Raw genomic sequence first — 19,931 nt, 5'->3', positions numbered from 1 at the left:
TACACTGATGTTTGCAATTTGTGACTCGTTCTAAGAACACTTTCTTTTGTGGTATTTCAAGCAAGCTGCCACATTTATTGGTATTTATCTAAAACAACACAAGCGGTTTAAAGTCCTCCCTCTTCAATCGAGTGAAAAAAAAGGTGATCATATGATCATTAGCTGGTTACTTCCTCAAACTTTCTCAGACGTCTCTTCCCTCGTGACCAGCAGCAGTGTGACTTGCATTCTGTCCGTGCCTTCCCCCGGTCCATAGGTGTTTTCATATGTACATAGCTTCGCCTAGAGCAGAAAACTAAAACAGCGCGCTATAACAGTGGAGAGGTAGCCAGCTAACCCATGGCAAGTTCGGAGGCAAGAACCAGACAAAAGAAGCGACAACGAACACCGAATGGAGGAGTGCGCGCAGCATTGTTTCTCGCGCTGTTTACCTGCACGCTCAGGTGTTCGGAATGCGAAAAACCGAGCAATATCGTCCTGATTTTAGCGGATGATCAGGATGTGTACCTCGGGGGAATGGTGAGTAGTTCTAGTTTGGCTGGGTTTGTTAAGAACTAAATCGAGTACGTTTTGTGCGTAAATCAAACGTATTAATGTATATTAAAACGGTATAATGTGTAGGCTAATATAATTGTGGTGGTCCTCTGCTATAGCCAGGCCTATAGTTGTTACGGTGGGCGGTGTTACGGTGGGCGGTGTTTTGAATTGAAGGGAACAAGCTTGATCTGCTATTTTCATATCCTACTTTCCAAACGTACATTACGTGGCTAAAGCCCTATATGTTGAGGCAGGGTTAAGGTTAGGGAAAATAGATAACATTGTGCGACATACAGAAGCCCACATTGTAGCAGTGACATTCAACAAAATCAAAACCATGGTCTAATTTATAGAAAATATATGAATAGTCCTATCATATGGTCATCATGCTACATGCTTCTTGTGTTGGGTAGTCTATTAAAAGTATGAGAAATAGGCTACCGGATGTTTCAACCTAAAACATTTTATATCAACCTGGACCAAAACAGGATGTCTAATATTTTTTCATCTTCCTAGTGTTTCGGATTAAACAAGTGTGTATTTAAGATTTCATGTTGAGATCAAATAAACCACTTCTCCATTTTGTGCTTCTCGGTTCAACAGACACCTATGAAGAAAACCAAAGCCTTGATTGGAAATGCTGGAGCCACCTTTTCAAATGCTGTGAGTACCCGAACAGCTTCACATCAACAACATGGTACTCGAACCTGAACCTGTCAGTCAGTCCAATACCTAAGCCATTACACTGAGATTTCAAATGCTGTGAGTACCCGAACAGCTTCACATCAACATGGTGCTCGAACCTGAACCTGCCAGTCAGTCCAACACCTAAGCCATTACACTGAGATTCCAATTGCTGGAGTTTCACTAAGGTTTTGAGATGTCCCTAATCTCTCCTCTTATTATTTCTCCCTCCCCCTCTCTCTCCAGTTTACGGCGACCCCGCTGTGTTGCCCCAGTAGGAGTAGTATCTTAACGGGGCAGTACCCCCATAACCACTCAGTGAGGAACAACTCCCTGGATGGGAACTGCTCCAGCCCTTTGTGGCAGAAAGGACCAGAGACCACGGCCTTCCCTGTCTACCTCAGCAAACAGCATTACCAGACCTTCTACGCCGGGAAGTACCTCAACCAGGTAACACACACACTAGGGCTGGGAATTGCCAGGGACCTCGCACTTTTATTTCCTTGTGGAAACAAAAGTGCTGAAACCCTATTGGCTCACTATTTAAAAAGAAAATTGAGAACAAGATATAGGATGAAAAAGTTTTGGCGCAGGTACAGCCGACTAGCGATAGCTAACGATAGCTAACGCTTCCTAGCAAAAATAAGTAAATATACATTACCAGTCAAAAGGTTGGACACGCCTACTCATTCAAGGGTTTTTCTTTATTTTTACTGTTTTCTACAATATTGAAGACACCAAAACTATGAAATAACACATGGAATCATGTAGTAACTAAAAAAGTTTTAAACAAACCAAAATATATTTGAGATTTTTCAAAGTAGCCACTCTGCATTGATGACAGCTTTGCACACTCTTGGCATTCTCTCAACTAGCTTCATGAGGAATGCTTTTCCAACAGTCTTGAAGGAGTTCCCACATGCTGAGCCCTTGTTGGTTGCTTTTCCTTCACTCTGCGGTCCAACTCATCCTAATCCATCTGAATTAGGTTGAGGTTGGGGGATTTGGGGAGGCCAGGTCATCTGATGCAGCACCATCACTCTCCTTGGTCAAATAGCCCTTAGACAGCCTGGGTGTGTGTTTTGGGTTATTGTCCTGTTGAAAAATAAATGATAGTCCCAACTAAGCGTAAACCAGATGGGATGGCATATTGCTGCAGAATGCTGTGGTGGCCATGCTGGTTAAGTGTGCCTTGAGTTCTAAATATATCACTGACAGTGTCACCAGCTTAACACCATCCCAACTCCTCTTTCATGCTTCACGGTGGGAACAACACATGCAGAGATCATCCGTTTTGCTACCCTGCGTCTCACAAAAACACGGCGGTTGGAACAAAAATGCTCAAATTTGGACTCATCAGACCAAAGGACAGATTTTCCACCGGTCTAATGTCCGTTGCTCCGCATGGCAAGGGGTACCGGAGCACCAAGTCTATTTGACAGGACAATGACCCAAAACACAGGGCATAAGACTCCCGAATAGGTAATCAAATGGCTACCCAGTCTATTTTCGTTGTGTACCGCCACTCCCCCCGCCAACCCCTCTTTTACGCTGCTGCTACTCTGTTTATTATCTATCCATAGTCACTTTAACTATACATTCATGTACATATTACCTCAACTAGCCCGACTAACCGGTGCCCCTGCACATTGACTCTGTACTGGTACCACCTGTATACAGCCTCGCTACTTTTATTTTCACTGTCATTTTACTGTTTTCTTTTTGTATTTCTTTACTTATCTATTGTTTACCGAATACCTTTTATTTTTTAGGGCTTGTAAGTAAGCATTTCACTGTTGGTTAGGGCTTGTAAGTAAGCATTTCACTGTTGGTTAGGGCTTGTAAGTAAGCATTTCACTGTTGGTTAGGGCTTGTAAGTAAGCATTTCACTGTTGGTTAGGGCTTGTAAGTAAGCATTTCACTGTTGGTTAGGGCTTGTAAGTAAGCATTTCACTGTTGGTTAGGGCTTGTAAGTAAGCATTTCACTGTTGGTTAGGGCTTGTAAGTAAGCATTTCACTTTTGGTTAGGGCTTGTAAGTAAGCATTTCACTGTTGGTTAGGGCTTGTAAGTAAGCATTTCACTGTCGTATTTGGCGCATGTGACAACTTTGATTTGCTCGTGTTTCTTGGCCCAAGCAAGTCTCTTCTTATTGGTGTCCTTTAGTCGTAGTTTCTTTGCAGCAATTCGACCATGAAGGCCTGATTCACGCAGTCTCCTCTGAACAGTTGATATTGAATTGTGTCTGTTACTTGAACTCTGTGAAGCATTTATTTGAGCTGCATTCTGAGGCTGGTAACTCTAATGAACTTATCCTCTGCAGCAGAGGTAAATCTGGATCTTCCTTTCCTGTGGCGGTCCTCATGAGAGACAGTTTCATCATAGCGCCTGATGGTTTTTATGACTTGAAGAAACATAAACATTTCTTACAATTTTCCGACTTGACTGACCTTCATGTCTTAAAGTAATGATGGACTGTCATTTCTCTTTTCTTATTTGAGCTGTTCTTGTCATTATATAGACTTGGTCTTTTACCAAATAGGGCTATCTTCTGCATACCACCCCTACCTTGTCACAACACAACTGATTGTCTCAAGCGCATTAAGAAGAAAATAAATTCCACAAATTAACATTAAACAAGGCACACCTGTTAATTGAAATGCATTCCAGGTGACTACCTCATTAAGCTGGTTGAGAGAATGCTAGTAGTGTGCAAAGCTGTCAAGGCAAAGAGTGGCTACTTTGAAGAATCTCAAATATATTTAGATTTATTTAACACTTTTGGTTACTATATGATTCCTTATGTGTTATTTCATAGTTTTGATGTCTTGACTATTAAATATGAATGAGTAGGTGTGTTCAAACTTTTGACTGGTACTATATATAAGAGTTTGAGTTTCAGGTGTGCGTGTTAATAGTAGCAAAACAGAATTAGTCTTGGGGAGATGTCTTGTGATGGGGGAGAAAAAAAGGGGGGGAAATCAATAGTTACATATCGCAATATTATATCAATATAATATTGCGATATGTAACTATTGATTTTCTCCCCTCATCACACACACTACATGCATGTCATCATGTGATGCTTCCCTAGCTGTTAATTGATGTGGTCATATAATCTGTGCATGGCTGCTTCTTCCTCTTTTCTGCTGGACATACTGACGTGTCATGTCATTTTAACCCGGTTGTTCAGCAGGCTCAACCTGAGTTAGTCTAACTTCTGCCAAGATCATCAGATCTATGAATCACCTCAACTTCCAAACAGTATTAACAGTTCTTTATTATAGAAAACGTAGTAAATATGTGCAAATTCTTGTGGTGAAATCAGTCTCTCTTTTTGGCTTCGTGCATTTCCTTCCCCAGATCCACCTGTAATGTCATCTAGTTAGACTGTCAGTTGTTCCTACATCTGTCTATTGTGTGTCTAGTCTTTTTGTATTTCACATCAGAGTTGGGGTCCATTCCATTCAGTTAGGAACATTTGAACTTGGAATTTGTATTACTTTCTGTATTTACTGGAATTGAAATGGAATTAACCACAACCCTGCTTCACATGTCTGTCTGTAGCACTATATCACGTGTTTCTCTCTCTCTCCTCAGTACGGGAAGAAGGAAACAGGGAATGTTGGCTATGTTCCCCCAGGCTGGGACCAATGGCATGCACTGGTAAGTCCTGTACAGACACATGATATATTGGTGTATGATGATGATGTCACAGCTGTGTTGATACTTTTGTGTGTTTGTCGTTGCAGATGGGGAACTCTCAGTACTACAACTACACTCTGTCAGTCAACGGTAAAGAGGAGCAGCACGGAGACAATTATGAAAAAGACTACCTCACAGACCTCATAGTAAGTCCTCAACCCATACAACTGTGTGGTTGGGTGTGTATAACCCCTGTGAGACGTGATGCGGTATAACCCCTGTGAGACGTGATGCGGTATAACCCCCGTGAGACGTGATGCGGTATAACCCCCGTGAGACGTGATGCGGTATAACCCCCGTGAGACGTGATGCGATATAACCCCCGTGAGACGTGATGCGGTATAACCCCCGTGAGACGTGATGCGGTATAACCCCCGTGAGACGTGATGCGGTATAACCCCCGTGAGACGTGATGCGGTATAACCCCCGTGAGACGTGATGCGGTATAACCCCCGTGAGACGTGATGCGGTATAACCCCCGTGAGACGTGATGCGGTATAACCCCCGTGAGACGTGATGCGGTATAACCCCCGTGAGACGTGATGCGGTATAACCCCCGTGAGACGTGATGCGGTATAACCCCCGTGAGACGTGATGCGGTATAACCCCCGTGAGACGTGATGCGGTATAACCCCCGTGAGACGTGATGCGGTATAACCCCCGTGAGACGTGATGCGGTATAGCCCCCGTGAGACGTGATGCGGTATGAGCCCCCGTGAGACGTGATGCGGTATGAGCCCCCGGGAGACGTGATGCGGTATAACCCCCGTGAGACGTGATGCGGTATAACCCCCGTGAGGCGGTAGAGCCCCCGTGGGGCGGCAGAGCCCCCGTGGGGCTGTAGGAGCCCCCGTGGGGCGTGATGCGGTAAGAGCCCCCGTGGGGCGTGATGCGGTAGAGCCCCCGTGAGGCGTGATGCGGTAGAGCCCCCGTGGGGCGTGATGCGGTAGAGCCCCCGTGAGGCGTGATGCGGTAGAGCCCCCGTGAGGCGTGATGCGGTAGAGCCCCCGTGAGACGTGATGCGGTAGAGCCCCCGTGAGACGTGAGGCGGTAGAGCCCCCGTGGGGCGGCAGAGCCCCCGTGGGGCTGTAGGAGCCCCCGTGGGGCGTGATGCGGTAAGAGCCCCCGTGGGGCGTGATGCGGTAGAGCCCCCGTGGGGCGTGATGCGGTAGAGCCCCCGTGGGGCGTGATGCGGTAGAGCCCCCGTGGGGCGTGATGCGGTAGAGCCCCCGTGGGGCGTGATGCGGTAGAGCCCCCGTGGGGCGGTTAGAGCCCCCGTGGGGCGGTAAGAGCCCCCGTGGGGCGTGAGGCGGTAGTGCCCCCGTGAGACGTGACGCGGTAACTGATCCCTCTTAGATGCTGGGGTTCTATCCAGGGTCATTCTTCGGTGTGTTTGATCAGCTGCAGACCCTTTTTGATGACAGATACAGAGATCACTTCCCTGAGAGGAATGTAGATTCTCAGAGAGGAGCTGTGCTTATATCTGGACACTTTACACATTACACAGAGAATAGCAAAAACCTGTCCTTCTACAAACACGTACATATGTTTTACTATCTTTGTGGGGACCACAAATTCGTTTCCATTCAAAATCTATTTTCCCTAACCTTAACCCTTAAACCATCCGCATGCTCCCCACCCGAAACAGTTTGTGCATATTTGGGGACCATATTCGATCATTTTTTATCTGTAAAAGCAGGGTGTCTGCGGAAAGCTGAGTATCTTGACTATTGACCTGTGCCTTAAAATCTTTGGTTTGACTTACTACCATATGTGGGTATACAAATGTATAAGGGCAGGCTGAGCCAATGACCTCATTTCAAGATAGCTGCTACCTACATTCCGGTTAGCGTTGTAAAGCACAAATAGAATAAACACAGAATATGTTGATTCATACTGAAAGCGGGGACTCCACAGATTATGAGGATATCTTATTTGTCTGCCTGTGACCGACCGTTCGTTATTGATCACCAGCCCAGAGAGTCACAATGTTTCTTTTACACAACGTTTTCACCAAACAGCAAATATCTTACAAGGTAAGCTTTGATTTGGTCTGTGTTTGAGCTAAAGCTACATGGGGGGTATCAAATGAATCCTTAGGTTGATAGGAACACATCTAGCCTATTGCCATGTTATCTAATTATGTATGACTTCATGGCAACATCGACTGTCCACCGAGTGACTCTTTGCGCCTCAAAAATATGACGTTGCCTGCTTACGCGCTATTATTCAGGGGATTGGCTACTATGGCACCTTGACAGTCTTGTAGCCAATGAGATAAGCTTTCCAGGGATATGCAATTGACCTGGGTGGGACAAAGCCTAGAACCATTTATGCTTAATGCAAACTATTCCTACCTGACTCAGAGATGCACCTTGTAAACAGATTTCATCACTTTCGCATGAAAGATGGCTTCTCAAGGGGTAAAAACTAAGAATATCTAACAGGAAGCTAAAAACAAGGCAGATATTAATATGTATTCCGACATAGAAGCTTTGAATAAAATACTGGTTGGACTCGGATCAGGGTAACAATTTGGACAACAAGGATTTCGACTCGGCCGACGAAGATTGCTTTCTAGAAGGATTGGATCCACTGTTAGATCTGTAAGTAAATCATTTTCATGACTTTATATAGCTAACTTAATATATATATTTCGTTTTTGTTGTTTGTTGTCTGCTTTTTGTGCTTTGGATTAGGGTACATAGGCCTATAACAAATCATTCCAATGTTATATAATTCCAAAGTAGTTATTGTCTGTTTCATATTAGTTCACTGTTTCCTGTTTCATTCTTGTAACTTTAGAGAGGCCATTAAACTCTCATGGCCATTGTTTATTTGTGGTTCTCACCTCTGCCTTTGTCTCCAAAGTGTGTGTGTGTGTGTGTGTGTGTGTGTGTGTGTGTGCTTCACACCTTCTATGTGAGTCACTGTACAGATAGTTTAGGCTTGGTGTTTTTACTTTACAGTAATGTTGTTCTGTAAATGGTCAACTAATTCTGTGTGTCTTACCATAATATATCTCTTTATTTTACTCACCACAGAGGATGCAGAGGATTTGGATGATGACGTTTGGGAGCCACCCCTCCCCAGTAAGCGCCCCCGCCGGTCAAGGTCTTCACCATGTCTGGTGGTTCTACATCCACTTTTTAATAGACCTCTTGAAAAAGAAAATAGGGGCTTGTGGCATCATTCATACTAACAGAATCGGTTTCCCCAAGACCAAGGTAAACAACATGACAAAGACAGTGGAGAGGGGGACCATACGTTGGATCAGGACTAACACGCTGCTTTTTGTGAAATGGAAGGACACTAGGGCAGTAACCATGCTCACCACACAGCATAAGGCCTTTAATAACGACCATGTCTCAAGGGTGAAAAGGGAAGAATGTCCCCGTTTCTGTGAAGGACTACAATGACAGCATGCTAGCATGGGGTGTGCCGACCTATCTGATGCTCCTCCACAAGACCAGGAAGTGGTATAAGACTTTTTGTTAACTTTGTGGACATTGCTACAGTAAATGCTTTCATTCTCCACAAGCAAAAGGTCAAACCCCTCTCTCCCGGTTGGCTTTCCAAGAGCAGCTGGTGTTGGAAATGGCTAAATTGGGGGCCCAAAGCAACCTCACAATCGTCACAAGACCCCCCACTCAAGGTGAGTGCCACTATCAAACATGCATGCCAAAAGACAAAAGGAAGAACTGCAAGTATTGCACAAAACACGGGGGATGGGGGGGTTTGAAGCAGTCCCTCTATCGCAACATACACAAGCTACGGTGAATATAACATCTAATCATCTACACCTGGGATGTAAAACCAACACGAATGTCATTTGTAAATAGTTTAGGATATTTATATTTTTGCACCTTTTTTTTTTTATGAAGGACACGTGTAACCAAGTTTGTGTTTGATAAGACATTTTTATATATTTATGTACAGTAGCAGTCAAAAGTTTGCACACCTACTCATTCAAGGGTTTTTCTCTATTTTGACTATTTTCTACATTGTAGAATAATAGTGGAGACATCAAAACTATGAAATAACACCGAATCATGTAGTGACAAAAAGTGTTTCACAAATCAAAATGTATTTTCCATTTGAGATTATGCAAAGTAGCCACCCTTTGCCTTGATAGCATTGCACACGCTTGGCATTCTCTCAACCAGCTTCACCTGGAATGCTTTTTCAACAGTCTTGAAGGAGGTCCCACATATGCTGAGCACTTGTTGACTGCTTGTCCGTCACGCTGCAGTCTCTCAATCCCATTTTTTTCTGATATTTTTCACTTGTTGTGGAAGCCATCTGATGTGTTTCCAGCTCTGGGCATCAATAATTCACACTGATGGCTTTCAAAATAAAAATGGTTATTTTGTGCGTGCTTGATCTTGTGTATTCTGAACTATGTAAGGGTGTATATGACACAGGAGGTTGGTGGCACCTTAATTGGGGAGGATGGGATTGTGGTAATGGCGGAAGCGGAATTAGCGGAATGGTAAATATATCAAACACATGGTTTCCATGTGTTTTAATGCGCTCTGTTCTAGCCATTATTATGAGCCGTCCTCCCCTCAGCAGCCTCCACTGGTATGCAAGCACACTCGTTCGGTTTGCCTACCCGAACTCGTCAGGAAGCCTAGCGGTTACGAGCATTGGGCCACTGACCGAAAGGTAGCTGGTTTGAATCCCAGAGCCGGCAAAGTGGAGCACGGTAAGGCAATTAACCCCCAACAAACTGTTCCCTCTCTGATTCCCAGGGGTTGGGTTAAATGCTGAAGACACATTTCAGTTGAATGCTTTCAGTTGTGCAACTGACTAGGTTACCACTAATGAGCGACAGACGGTAGCCACAGCCTGTTAGGAAAGAAAAACTTTGGCCATAGTGTGAAAATGAACCTTTTTAGCTTTATACAGTTAAATACTTTAAAAACATTGAATCATCACAACCACTTACATGTATCTTACCTTACGCTACCTTACCCGTCACCTTACCAGAACCTTACCTTACCTGTACGTTACATGTATCTTACGTTACCTTACCTGTATGTTACATGTATCTTGCGCTACCTTACCTGTATGTTACATGTATCTTACGCTACCATAACTGTACGTTACATGTATCTTACGTTACCTTACCTGTACGTTACATGTATCTTACGCTACCTTACCTGTATGTTACATGTATCTTACGCTACCTTACCTGTATGTTACATGTATCTTACGCTACCTTAACTGTACGTTACATGTATCTTACGTTACCTTACCTGTACCTGTACCTTACCTGTATCTTTCTGTACTATACCTGTACCTTACCTGTATCTTTCCGTACCTTACCTGTATCTTTCCGTACCTTACCTGTATCTTTCCGCACCTTACCTGTATCGTGCCCAACCGTACCTTCTTTTTTTATGTGTATTTTATTACGGATCCCCATTAGGCAATTACATACAAAATAAAACTACATCACACAACACGTTATTACACAGTACAATACCACAACATATCTACAGTACCAAATCCATAATACAGCAATATTACAATGTACGAGTGTGTCTTCACAGTCTGCACTGTTCCATAAGGTGTAGTTTAAAAAAAATCTGATTTTATTGCTTGCATTTTTTTATTCATGAGTTACTTGATGTGAAATAGAGTTCTTTGCTGCTCTGTTCTGGCCAACTGTAATTTGCCTATGTCCCTCTTAGTGGCACTTGATCATGTGACTGGGCAGTAGTCCAGGTGCAACAACTAGGGCCTGTAGGACTTTGGTTGATAGTGATGTCAAGAAAGCAGAGAAGCACTTTATTATGGACAGACTTCTCCCCATTTTAGCTACCGTTGCATCAATATGTTTTGACCATGACAGTTTTACAATCCAGGGTTGCACCAAGCCGTTTAGTCTCCTTCAACTTGCTGAATTTCCACATTATTCATTACAAGACTTGGTTGAGGTTTAGTGAATGATTTGTCCCAAATACAATGCTTTTAGTTTTTTCATTTTATATTTCGGACCATCTTATTGAACAGTTAATGAAATGGCTACACATACTATTTACATTGACCCCCTTTATTATATATCTGTTTTATTTGGGAAAATGCGAGGTATTGATGGCAATGTTTGTTTGTTGTTGGTGGGGATTTTCTCTTGCATTCTTCTCGTGCGTGCCTTTACTTCTCACAAGGGAACAACCACACTCATTGTGGCTTTGAATGTTGCCATGTTTCTCGTGGGCATTGATTTGCACCAAGTTTGCGTGGATATAAAGGATGTGCCCTGGGGAATGCCTGACTCTACCTAGATTATGTTGGAGAGGCTTCCATTAAAGAACACCCTCTGTTCTGTTAGATGGGTAACACGATATAGCAGCAGATGTAAAGCCATAATACACATTTTTTCAGCATCAGATTATGATCAATGTCAAAAGCTTCACTGAAATCAAACTAAACAGCTCGCACAATCCACTTATCAATTTCCTTCAGCCAATCATCAGTCATTTGTGTAAGTGCCATACATGTTAAGTGCTCTTCCCTATAAGCGTGCTGAAAATATTGTTAATTTGTTTGTGAAATAGCATTGAATCTGGTCTAACACCATTTTTCCCAAAAGTTTAGTAAGGGTTGGTAACGTGCTGATTGGTCAGCTGTTTGAGCCAGTAAAGGGTGCTTTGCTATTCTTGGGTAGTGCAATGACTTGCTTCCTTCCAGGTCTGTAGGCGTAGATGAAAGATTTGGTAATATAGTCCGTTATCATCCTCAGTAATTTTCCATTGAAGTTTTCAGACCCAGATGGCTTTCCATTGTTGTTTTTCACCTCTTCCATACTCACTTTATGGAATTTAAAATTACAATTATTGTCTTTCATAATTTGGTCAGTTATGCATGTAGGTCAGAATTTTGTTGTTGACATGTCATGCCTAAGTTTACTAATCTTGCCAATGAAAAGGTAGCTAGATCTGCAAGACCTGGAGCAGCCAATGAAAAGGTAGCTTTCTGGAGCAGTTACCTCACCCGTACCAAAATATGCAAAAGGGGAGTTTCTTTATTTTGCATATTGTGTGTTGTTAATGAGTGATTATTCTCCGGCAGTAGCCTTCTTACCTATGTGTGTCTGCATGTATATCCCACCCCTGGTCATGTGACTTGGTCAACTTTCTGCTTGGCTTACACTGTGAAAAGGTGAAACGGTCTCTTAACCCATGGTGAATCAGCTCCACAGGTACTTTACTTTTAAAGCTTCAGTTTAACTGTGTTTATGTAAGAAGTGCCTGTTACTTACAGATGTCAATGAACGGATCTTGAACATGTCTGTAAGAGTTTGGTAGCTGACAATGTCACAATTTGATGCACACACTTAAATGGGGCCGTGAGTTGTGATTCTAGGTGGCCAGATAGCTACCAACAATGACAAACTGCGATGTGGGGAATCATAGTTTCATCTTGTTCTTAATACCATGTCTTGTTTGGTAATATGCTAATATGGCAAAAAATTCTAGCTGGCTAGCTAACCAACAACTGTAACAATGTGTTTGAGACAAAAGTGCTCATTGTGCAAATGAATTTATGTTTTCAATAACCATTGGAGACTAAATATAGTTTACATGTCAACAACCCAGTCTGTTTAATTTGAAGGAATATTAGGCCAACTTCATGATTAACAAATGTATTCTGTATTTAAAAGCTTAAAAACATGCATGTACAAATGGTGCGACATCTACAATTAGTTTTCTAAAATGTAACACCTTTTGTGATCATAAACCCAGAGCTGTATGACGGAAACACTGAGCCTCAGAGGAAAAATTAAACAATTTGTGTAGAGCTTTGCAATTGGTTGGTTCTGATCATATCCAAGTAGGAATCTCATCTTCCCCCCCCCCCCCCCAACTCTACCACCCCTCCTAAGCGACAACAACACTTCTACTTCCAGCCTATATATACATACTATATGCAGGTTACAGACACAAGTCTATTTTACAATAGTTATCTTTTGTGTGTTTTTAGTCCCATCCTTCAGCTACCCTCGACAACTCGACAATCTCTGAAGACCATCCAGTTTTGATTTCTATTTGCCATATTTTTTAACTTTGCTGTGATGCCCCATAGTTGCGCACACATCGGTTTTGTTGCTAAACAACCAACCCGTCTGCTGTTTTAGATGCATATTTTATACAGTGCATTTGGAAAGTATTCAGACCACTTGACTTTTTCCACATTTTGTTACGTCACAGCCTTATTCAAACATGTATTTAAATTAAAAAATACTTGAAATTGAGCTCAGGTACATCCTGTTTCCATTGATCATTCTTGAGATGTTTCTACAACTTGATTGGAGTCCACCTCTGGTAAATTAAATTGATTGGACATGATGTCTATATAAGGTCCCACAGTTGACAGTGCATGTCAGAGTTAAAACCAAGCCACGAGGTCAAAGGAATTGTCCGTAGAGCTCCGCGACAGGATTGTGTTGAGCCACAGATCTGAGTAAGGGTACCAAAATATTTCTGCAGCATTTAAGGACTCCAAGAACAACACAGTGGTCTCCATAATTCTTAAATGGAAGATGTTTGGAACTGGCAAGGCTCTTCCTTGAGCTGGCCAATTGTGGGAGGAGGGCCTTGGTCAGGGAGGTGACCAAGAGCCTGACGCGAACTCTGACAGAGCTCTAGAGTTCCTCTGTGGAGATGGGAGAACCTTCCAGAAGGACACTGATCTCTAGGCCTTTATGGTAGTGGCCAGACGGAAGCCACTCCTCAGTAAAAGGCACATGACAGCCCGCTTGAAGTTTGACGAAAGGCACCTAAAGGACACTCGGGCCATGAGAAATAAGAGTCTCTGGTCTGATGAAACCAAGATTGAACTATGGCCTAAATGCCAAGTGTCTGGAGGAAACCTGGCACCCTCCCTACGGTGAAGTGGCAGAATCATCCCTATGGTGGTGGCAGCATCAGGAACTACTGGGAGACTAGTCAGAATCAAGAGAAAGATGAATGGAGCAAAGCACAGAGATCCTTGATGAAAACCTGCTCCAGAGCGCTCAGGACCTCAGACTGGGGTGAAGGTTCAGCTTCCAACAGGACAACGACCCTAAGCACACAGCCAAGACAATGCAGAAGTGGCTTCAGGGACAAGTCTCAATGTCCTTGAGTGGCCCAACCAGAGCTCGGACTTGAACCCAGAGAGACCTGAGAACAGCGGTTCAGCAACGCTTCCCATCCAACCTGACAGAGCTTGAGAGGATCTGCAGAACAGAATGGGAGAACATCTCCAATTACAGGTGTGCCAATCTTGTAGTTTCATATCCAAGAAGACTCAATGCTGTAATTGCTGCCAAAGGTGCTTCAACAAAGTACTGCTTAATAAAGGGTCTGAATACTTAAGTAAACGGTACCGGAGTGCCAAGTCTAGGTCCAAGAGGCTTCTAAACAGCTTCTACCCCCCAAGCCATAAGACTCCTTAACATCTAGGCAAATGGCTACCCAGACTATTTGCATTGCCCCTCGCCCTCTTTACACCACTGCTACTCTTTGTTGTCGTCTATGCATAGCAACTTTAATAACTCTACCTACGTGTACATACTACCTCAACTAACCGGTGCCCCCCTGTATATAGTCTCACTATTGTTATTTTACTGCTTCTCTTTAATTACTTGTTACTTTTATCTCTTGTTCTTATTTGTATTTTTTTTTTAACTGCATTGTTTGTTAGAGGCTCGTAAGTAAGCATTTCACTGTAAGGTCTACACTACACCTGTTGTATTCGGCACATATGACCAATAAACATTTTATTTGATATTTCAGTTTAATTTTTAATCAATTTGCATACATTTCTAAAAAAGTTTTTCTTTGTCATTATGGGGTATTGTGTGTAGATGAGGGGAAAACCCAAATCAATACATTTTATAATAAGACTGTAACGTAACAAAGGGGAGTGGGAGGAGAGAGGGAGTGGAAAGTCGAGGGGTCTGAATACTTTCTGAATGCACTGTACGGATATTTACCAGAAATGTTCATTTAGTAGCTATTTTAGTGTTCACATACATTTATGAAGCATACTGTTTTTTTTGCCAGCACCATGCTCCAATACACTGAGCCATCTGAACCAGGACCAGAACTAAGTCTGTAATGTTTCACAGATGTGTTGTGCAACTCACCACTTGTCTTCGTTCCAACTCCTCCAGTTCATTACATGGCCGGTCTGGTTTTGTTTAGTCCGCCACCACTTTAGTCCGCCACCACTCCGACTGTTGTCTCTGGATGCCTGAGAGGAGTTTTGTCTCGACGTTCCGAAAATATATTCCCCCAGTCTTGTTTGGGTTCTAACTACTATAAGTTACAGTTTTTAGTTTAGTTTTTCATATAACAAAAGCTCATCTGTCTGTGTTGTGTTTGTTAGGATTTGATTAAAGCACCTGATTTTAATCTTTGCTCTCTCTTTAATGCTATCTCTTTCCACTACCTCTCTCCTTCATCTCCAGTTGAACAGATCTCTCCATTTCCTGGATGACAGAAGTCCCCAGCGTCCGTTCTTCATCATGTTGTCCCCTCCCGCACCTCACTCCCCCTGGACTGCCGCCCCTCAGTATGAGAAAAACTTTACAGATGTCAAAGCCCCCCGGGATGGTAGCTTTGACAAACCCGGGAAGGATAAACACTGGTTGTTGCGCCAGCCTAGCAACCCCATGCCCAGCACCTCCCTGAACTTCCTGGATAATGCCTACAGGAAAAGGTACAACAGCCAATCAAATCATCCTGAAACACTTTTCATAATACACCCAGCTAATCAAATCACTGTACTCCATCGCAATAAACCTCTCGTAATACCTGGATACAATTGTAGCAAGATACAAAATAGTTCTCATCTCAAGTCTCTGATTTTCCTGTAATGGTTGTAATTCCCCTCCTGTACTGCAGGTGGCAGACCCTGCTGTCAGTGGATGACATGGTGGAGGCGCTGGTCAAGAAACTAGAAGAGCTGAAGGAGCTCAACAACACCTACATCTTCTACACTTCTGACAATGGCTACCACACCGGTAAGTGTGGGTGTATGTGTCTGTCTGCCTGCTTATATTTGGTTTCTGTTTGTTTCACACCTGCAGTGACCCCCTTCCTGTGGTTGATGTAACAGTTCAACTTCACAGCTCGACTTCACAACAAACAGACCCCTAGTATCAACTTCACATTTGTCAGATTATTAAAAGCTACGTTTGGGAAACGTAATGAAATCCCCAGTTTTCTGTATCAGGATATGTCACCACTCTCAACAGAAATGTTCTATAGTAATGTATTCTAGTGGCATTCTAAGTTATTCTGTGCCTTTTATGTTCTCTGTCTTCCAGGTCAATTCTCTCTGCCCATTGACAAGAGACAATTGTACGACTTTGATATCAGGATCCCTCTCATGGTACGTGGGCCAGGCATCAAACCCCAACAGACACTCCTGGTGAGTCCCTAGCTCCATTTATCTATCTATCAATCCACTTATTATCCATCAACCACACATCCATCCATGCTCTCATTCCACATTTCCATCCATACTTACCTATGTGTGTGTCTTCCTCCAGGCCCCGGTGTTGAACATAGACCTGGCTCCCACTTTTCTGGACATCTCAGGACTCAACCTCTCCTTTGTTAATATGGATGGACAGTCCTTCCTCTCTCAGATGGTGAGCTAAATGTCTGTCTACCTCTATCTTTTGTCTCTGAGTGTTTTGGATTGACAGTCCTTCCTCTCTAATGGTCAATTAGGTTACTTATTGTTCTCTCTGTCCATTTATCATCTTTGTCTGTCTGTGTGTCTGCAGGTTATCAATACACTTCTCTCTATGTAATAGTCTGTCCATCTGACTCTGTCTCTTTGTAGGCCCCTGAGCTGCGTAACGGTACAGCTCGCCCCTACTTCCTGGTAGAGTACACAGGAGAGGGACACCTTGACCCTGACCCCGCTTGCCCTAAACTGGGCCCTGGTCTGTCAGTGAGTTACCCCTTTACAATACCCTTGTTACCATTTACAATTAACTAATGTAATTGCCCTGTTCCCCTACCCTTCATAACCATTGCTCCTACCCTCCACCAGCAGTTGCCTGACTCTTTTAGTACTGTACATTATTCCTGTAGTAGAGGCAATAGTCCCACTGAAGTGCAGCTTTATGTCTTGGAGGAATGCAAAATGTCTCTCTTGTTCTTCTTTGCTCCAGCAATGTTTCCCAGACTGTGTGTGTGAGGATGCCTACAACAACACCTATGCCTGTGTTAGGACCCTGGTTGAACACAACCTGCAGTACTGCGAGTTTGCAGACACTGAGGTGTGTGGGCATGTGCATTTTATGTTTTTATGACTTACAGTAGCAGTTTTGTCTGTTAGTAGTTTTATGCAGAGCCATATATGTAAAGACTGTATATGGCTCTGTTTTATGTACTGTTTTTAAATGAACTTTGGAAGTGTACTACCTAGCTTATGTAGTACATGTTGTCTTGTTTCTATGGATTTTAATGAGTAATTGACCTCTCAATCTGTTTTCTGTCTTGCTTTTTCTCTCTCTCCTCAGTCATTTGTTGAGGTATATAACTTGACCTCTGACCCACACCAATTGGAGAACATTGTTAAGAAGGTTGACCCCACCCTCCTCCAGGCCATGAACCAACGGCTGATCAAGCTGCAGTCATGCGAGGGCGACAGCTGCCGTGCCACCAAGATATAACCAGTCACACTGCAAGCAGGGTGGGACCATAGCCTAGTGCCAACGTCCAATCCCAAATTTACCCCATAGCCCCTTATCCATATGCAACCAAATGTAGATCTGAAAGGTATTAACAATATGGCGATGAGCTTGTTTGAGAACATACAAAACGCCTCGAAAGCAGTAGGTGACGGTTGGGAGGTACATCTGTGACCACAATGTTGGACACCATCAGAGGTTTTCCCAAAGCACGGCTCATATCAATATGGCTGTCAATGTTTAGAAAATCCCAATAGAATATGAAAATAAGGTCCACATGGATATATTTGGCATGATATTCACCAGATTGCTTGTGGCGTAATGCTCCTTTTTAGATCTACACAAGTGCTTAGGAGCGAGGGCTAGAGAGGTCGATTTGGGATTGGACAAATGCTGTCTGAGTATAATTAGCATAGTGAGCACTGTTCCACCTGAACTGTGCTGATGTTTCACTCTGTGGATGGACTAACCCAAACTCTACCTACCCTCAGTCCATCCACATACTGTGATGTTATTGTGTTGGCAGGCATGTTGCACTGTATAGACAGACTCCTTGGGTGCGTTCCAGAGACACATTTTACATGCAGATGATGATAATTTGGTGGGTGCTTATATTTGTCCTATTTCACTCATTGTATTATACGCATGTGTGAATTGGAATTTAAGGAACCACATCAGTATGTTCTAATAAGAAAATATATGCAGAAAATGTAACTGGAACACACTGTTTATCATGATTATGTTCTTTATATCTGAGTACAGGGTCTGGCATCCAATCAACCTTTTTCTCACTAGCCAGAGCCAATCAGAAGTCAGTGTCATTACCACCGAAAGGAAGCGGTTGCAATAGCAATGTAGAGGTTTTGACCCAATTTAGCCCAAGGTTTCCCGGAGTAGGATGATGAAGTCCCTAGACACCGATCTGTTATCCCCCCCCCCCCCCCCCCCCTCAATGCTTTTCACCATCAATCCCATTTAGCCAACCTGCCTTTCCCCTTGCTTTATGGTCTTGTTCACACTGTGGGTGGCGAAGTGGCTACTTCTCGCCCAATGGAATGATTTCCCTGTTTGCCACTCGCTGTATGTATGGAGCATAAGGAAGACGAGAGCTGTGTTTTACATTTTAGTCTATGAGCACTTTTCCAGGGAAAGAGAGGTGAAAGAAGGGAAAACTGAACGAGCCTGTTCCTTCAGAATGTGAGCCCAGAGGACAAGTGGTATTTGTCCTATCTTTGCTGTTTGTGTGCCTCCCAACCTGCCTCACAATAAGCTGTACTTTCTTCCATTTAGTGTGCACTTGTTGACTTCGTGGATTTCAAAGTAAATTACTGGTATTATAAGACATTAACTCCCTTTAGTCCATGTCTATACTGATCCAATGGTATTAAATGTATGGGAAGGAGTGTACAAGTGCACACTTTAGAAGAAAGAACAGATTGGGACACAGGCAAGGTGTCTGAGAATGTGAAGTTTACTGTCTGTGTAAACAAAATGTTCTACAATGAGTGATACAATCTGAGTATTAACCATTATAGCCATGAGACCCTTTTTTTCAAAAATAAATCAAGAGGGACATTTTCCTAGATGTAGATCAGACAAATGTTATTCGTGTGGAATCGTTTTAATTGTTTTGAAAAATCAATGTGGCCTTACAGACAGGAATATATCACTGATATTTAAGGGAATTGTTCATACTCTAACCTTTGATATGGACGAAGATGATGTAATCTGTGTGCCTTGTCTTTTTGCACTGAAGCAGCTTTTTAATGCTTTGTTCAATGTGACCGCGTCATGAGAAATCAATAAACGAAAAAGCATTCCACTGAGTTTTTCATAAGTCCATTTAACTCCAACACATGATTTACAAGTAGTGAATAGTTCTAGACTGGAATGGAATCCAATTCAAAGAGATGGAAAAACAATGGGGCCTGTTCAGGAGGGTGCAATGTTACAGAATGCTCTGGAAAATGTAAGGTCTGGCTGTCAATACCAGCACCTACGGAGCACATACCTACCACTAACTACGTGGGTTTGAATCTGACACAATGCCTATTTGTGACACGCTTTCCTACCTTTCTCCTTCCTTCTCCTTAAAATATACTATGTTGGAACAGATTGTCTGCCGTGTAGGATAGACGCGTGTCACTTGTATACATTAGATTTATTTTCACCCAGTTGACGTTTCACCTGACTGAATACACAGGTGTACTGCTGTTAACCTGAAGATAACACTATCTGGTAGTCTGTCTATTCCTACTGTGAAGAGCCAACTCCAAGGCACACACTCAATAGTTGGTTTCC

At 43.0% G+C, this 19,931-nt stretch overlaps 1 protein-coding gene and 1 long non-coding RNA gene across 5 annotated transcripts; one reads left to right on the top strand and one right to left on the bottom strand.

The window, feature by feature from the left end:
• Positions 1–136: 136 nt before the first annotated feature.
• Positions 137–19,452, top strand: gnsb (glucosamine (N-acetyl)-6-sulfatase (Sanfilippo disease IIID), b). Of its 4 annotated transcripts, XM_036976945.2 has the most exons (12): positions 137–519; positions 1,141–1,200; positions 1,468–1,671; positions 4,820–4,885; positions 4,972–5,070; positions 15,390–15,640; positions 15,826–15,944; positions 16,251–16,354; positions 16,476–16,577; positions 16,775–16,885; positions 17,109–17,216; positions 17,460–19,452. In XM_036976945.2, the coding sequence occupies exons 1-12, from the start codon at positions 340–342 to the stop codon at positions 17,610–17,612; spliced, it is 1,557 nt and encodes a 518-aa protein (XP_036832840.2). In that variant the 5' UTR covers positions 137–339; the 3' UTR covers positions 17,613–19,452. The 4 variants fall into 4 exon arrangements, with proteins under 4 accessions (XP_036832840.2, XP_090090144.1, XP_090090145.1 ...); XM_090234019.1 differs by lacking the exons at positions 137–519; positions 1,141–1,200; positions 1,468–1,671; positions 4,820–4,885; positions 4,972–5,070 and adding exons at positions 6,017–7,530; positions 7,969–8,579; XM_090234018.1 differs by lacking the exons at positions 137–519; positions 1,141–1,200; positions 1,468–1,671; positions 4,820–4,885; positions 4,972–5,070 and adding an exon at positions 5,823–8,579.
• LOC149983181 (uncharacterized) lies at positions 7,722–12,276 on the bottom strand. Its single transcript, XR_016495905.1, has 2 exons — positions 10,058–12,276; positions 7,722–9,961 (listed from the first exon to the last, which is right to left on the bottom strand). It is a non-coding gene; the product is annotated as an uncharacterized LOC149983181 (long non-coding RNA).
• Positions 19,453–19,931: the final 479 nt, after the last annotated feature.

The sequence above is a fragment of the Oncorhynchus mykiss genome, chromosome 5 (genome assembly GCF_057628025.1).
Source record: "Oncorhynchus mykiss isolate SJ-2025 chromosome 5, ASM5762802v1, whole genome shotgun sequence".
Classification (NCBI taxonomy): Eukaryota; Metazoa; Chordata; class Actinopteri; order Salmoniformes; family Salmonidae; genus Oncorhynchus; species Oncorhynchus mykiss.
Note: the sequence above shows the minus strand (reverse complement) of the source record. Positions and strands in the feature narration are given on the sequence as shown.